At 43.9% G+C, this 2,327-nt stretch overlaps 1 protein-coding gene across 1 annotated transcript; it reads right to left on the bottom strand.

The window, feature by feature from the left end:
• Positions 1 to 1,515: 1,515 nt before the first annotated feature.
• On the bottom strand, positions 1,516 to 1,977 carry LOC141717060 (uncharacterized). The gene has a single exon (XM_074519181.1). The coding sequence runs from the start codon at positions 1,975 to 1,977 to the stop codon at positions 1,516 to 1,518; it is 462 nt and encodes a 153-aa protein (XP_074375282.1).
• Between the last annotated feature and the right edge of the window lie 350 nt (positions 1,978 to 2,327).

Raw genomic sequence — 2,327 nt, 5'->3', positions numbered from 1 at the left:
TGCACGCCAGGCAAAGTGCCACATGGCTGCCAGACTCAGGGCGCGCCTTGCCGTCACTGACAACGCCAAATGCCAAGCTGAAGACAAGATCAAATCTCTAGAGAAACACATCAGTTTGCTCACCCAAGAAAAAGATGCTGAGATCAAGCGCCTGCAAGAGGACAGGACGCGTCTTGAGGGTGAGAACTCAACACTGAAAGGCAATGTCGACTCAATAGAAAAAATAATGGAGAGTGTTATCGCTCTAAATTCTACCATACAGCTGGAGCTTGACACACTGAATGACGACAGGCTGCATGGCTGGAGAGAGGAGAAGAAATTAGTGTACCAAGCTGGCTTTGCAGCTGGTTTTGAAGAGTGGTGTTCTGGGTTTATTGCAAATGACCCAGAATATACCTTTTCCAAGTTTGATGCAGACACCCAGATTTAGGTCAAAGATTTCAGGGTGAGGGCCGCAGACTCTATCAAAAACAAGAGAATTTTCCTTGGCTTAGAGGAAGAGGACGCGTCCCCTGCACCTTCCCCCCTCAACACTCAGCCTCCACTTGCAGGCGACCAAGACAAGCCTCAGGACGCGCCCCCTGCTTAGGACGCGGCTTCGTTTTATTCTTGCAACTTTTATCAGAACTATTTAAGGGTGCGGGCCCCTTTTAAGCCTTGCAAGTTGTAAACTTTGATTATTACTCTCTGAATTTCATCTACTTGTACAAAACTTTTTCTGTCTTGACCATGCAAATTTTACTTTCTTGATTATCTTGTTTACCTATAGTGGGCACGCCCTAAGATAAGGACGCGTCCCGGCTTAGATACTGTTGCTATTTCCTTTATCATTACAAGCTAAGCAGTCGTCCTTTATGGGCGCGTCCTCATTGATTGGGACGCGTCTTTGTTTGTTTTGTTTTTGAATTGCCTGGATAGTGTATTCTTAATGAGCATGATATCATATTGCACTCATGTATTTAGATAAGGCACAAAGCATGAAGGGCGCGTCCTGGTGTCTTGACGCGTCTACCTCCTATTCCAATAGATATGTTTAATCTGGACGCGTCCCTCTTGAAGGCGCGTTAGAATTTTTAATTATGGAGTGCCAAAATTAGAGCACAAAATTAAAGGAGCATCAACCAAGATTAGTTGGGCGCGTCCCTAGACACAAGATGCGTCTTAGTTTATTTTTCCTTGAGTTTAATTGTTCCTTTTATTCATCATATATTTCAATACATATACGGAATTACTTCTCAGGGCACGTCCTGTACGCAGGACGCGTCATAAAGCCAAGCAAATAAACAGCCTTTGTTTATTAATAATGCGCTCTGGTGTCAAAAAGTGCACCAGTCCCACGGCTACTATACTTTGTGGGGAATTTATTCGAAAGATGATCCTTCAACTAGTTCCAAGATAAGTAGTACATGCACTACCCCCCTAAACTAGGAGGAAATTTATTGCTTCTAGTCTATAATCTGGGCATAGCCCTAAGTATATAATAAAAAGAGGTATGTAAGGGGCTAAAGCCGCGCCTTACTGATAATATTTTCGGAGATGCTCCGCGTTCCAAGCCCGTGGAACCAGCTTTCCTTCCATATCTTCAAGGTGATAGGTCCCTTTCCACAAGATCGCCTTTATCTTGTATGGTCCTTCCCAATTAGCTCCAAACACTCCATGTTGGAGATTCTTTGTGTTTGGCATCACCTTTCTGAGCACCAAATCTCCTACCTTCAACAGTTGTCCTTTTACCTTCTTGTTATAGTACCTTGCAGCACGTTGCTGATATGCCGCAAGCCTCAACTGAGAATTTTCCCTCGTTTCTTCCAAAAGATTCAAATGAAGCCTTTGATTAACCTCTGCATCTCCCTCCGAGTAACGGTCTCTGCGAAGTGATCCTGAACCAACCTCCACAGGGACCATAGCTTCATAGCCGTAAGTCAGCATAAATGGAGTCTCCCCCGTAGTTGATCGTGGGGTGGTGTTGTAGGACCACATCACTTTTGGGAGTTCTTCAGGCCAATTTCCTTTGCACTATTCCAGTTTGGTCTTCAGAGTATGCTTTATTATTTTATTAACAGCCTCTGTCTGTCCATTACTTTGTGGATGATAAACCGCTGCAAATTCCTTCTTGATTTTCAGATCCCCACATAACTGTCGCAACTCCTTGCTGTCAAACTGTTTTCCATTGTCCGACACAAGCTTATAAGGGATACCAAACCTGCATACGATGGAGTTGAAAACAAAATCTCTGATTTTCTTTGCGGTGATAGTTGCTAGTGGCATAGCTTCTGCCCACTTAGTAAAATAATCAACCGCGACCACATCATACTTGACATCTCCTTTAG

This window comes from Apium graveolens, chromosome 4, assembly GCF_009905375.1.
Source record: "Apium graveolens cultivar Ventura chromosome 4, ASM990537v1, whole genome shotgun sequence".
NCBI classification, from domain to species: domain Eukaryota; kingdom Viridiplantae; phylum Streptophyta; class Magnoliopsida; order Apiales; family Apiaceae; genus Apium; species Apium graveolens.
Note: the sequence above shows the minus strand (reverse complement) of the source record. Positions and strands in the feature narration are given on the sequence as shown.

What these genes read in the sequence shown, in the direction of transcription:
- LOC141717060 (XM_074519181.1), bottom strand. Translation starts at nt 1,977, where the DNA reads ATGTGGTCCTACAACACCACCCCACGATCAACTACGGGGGAGACTCCA.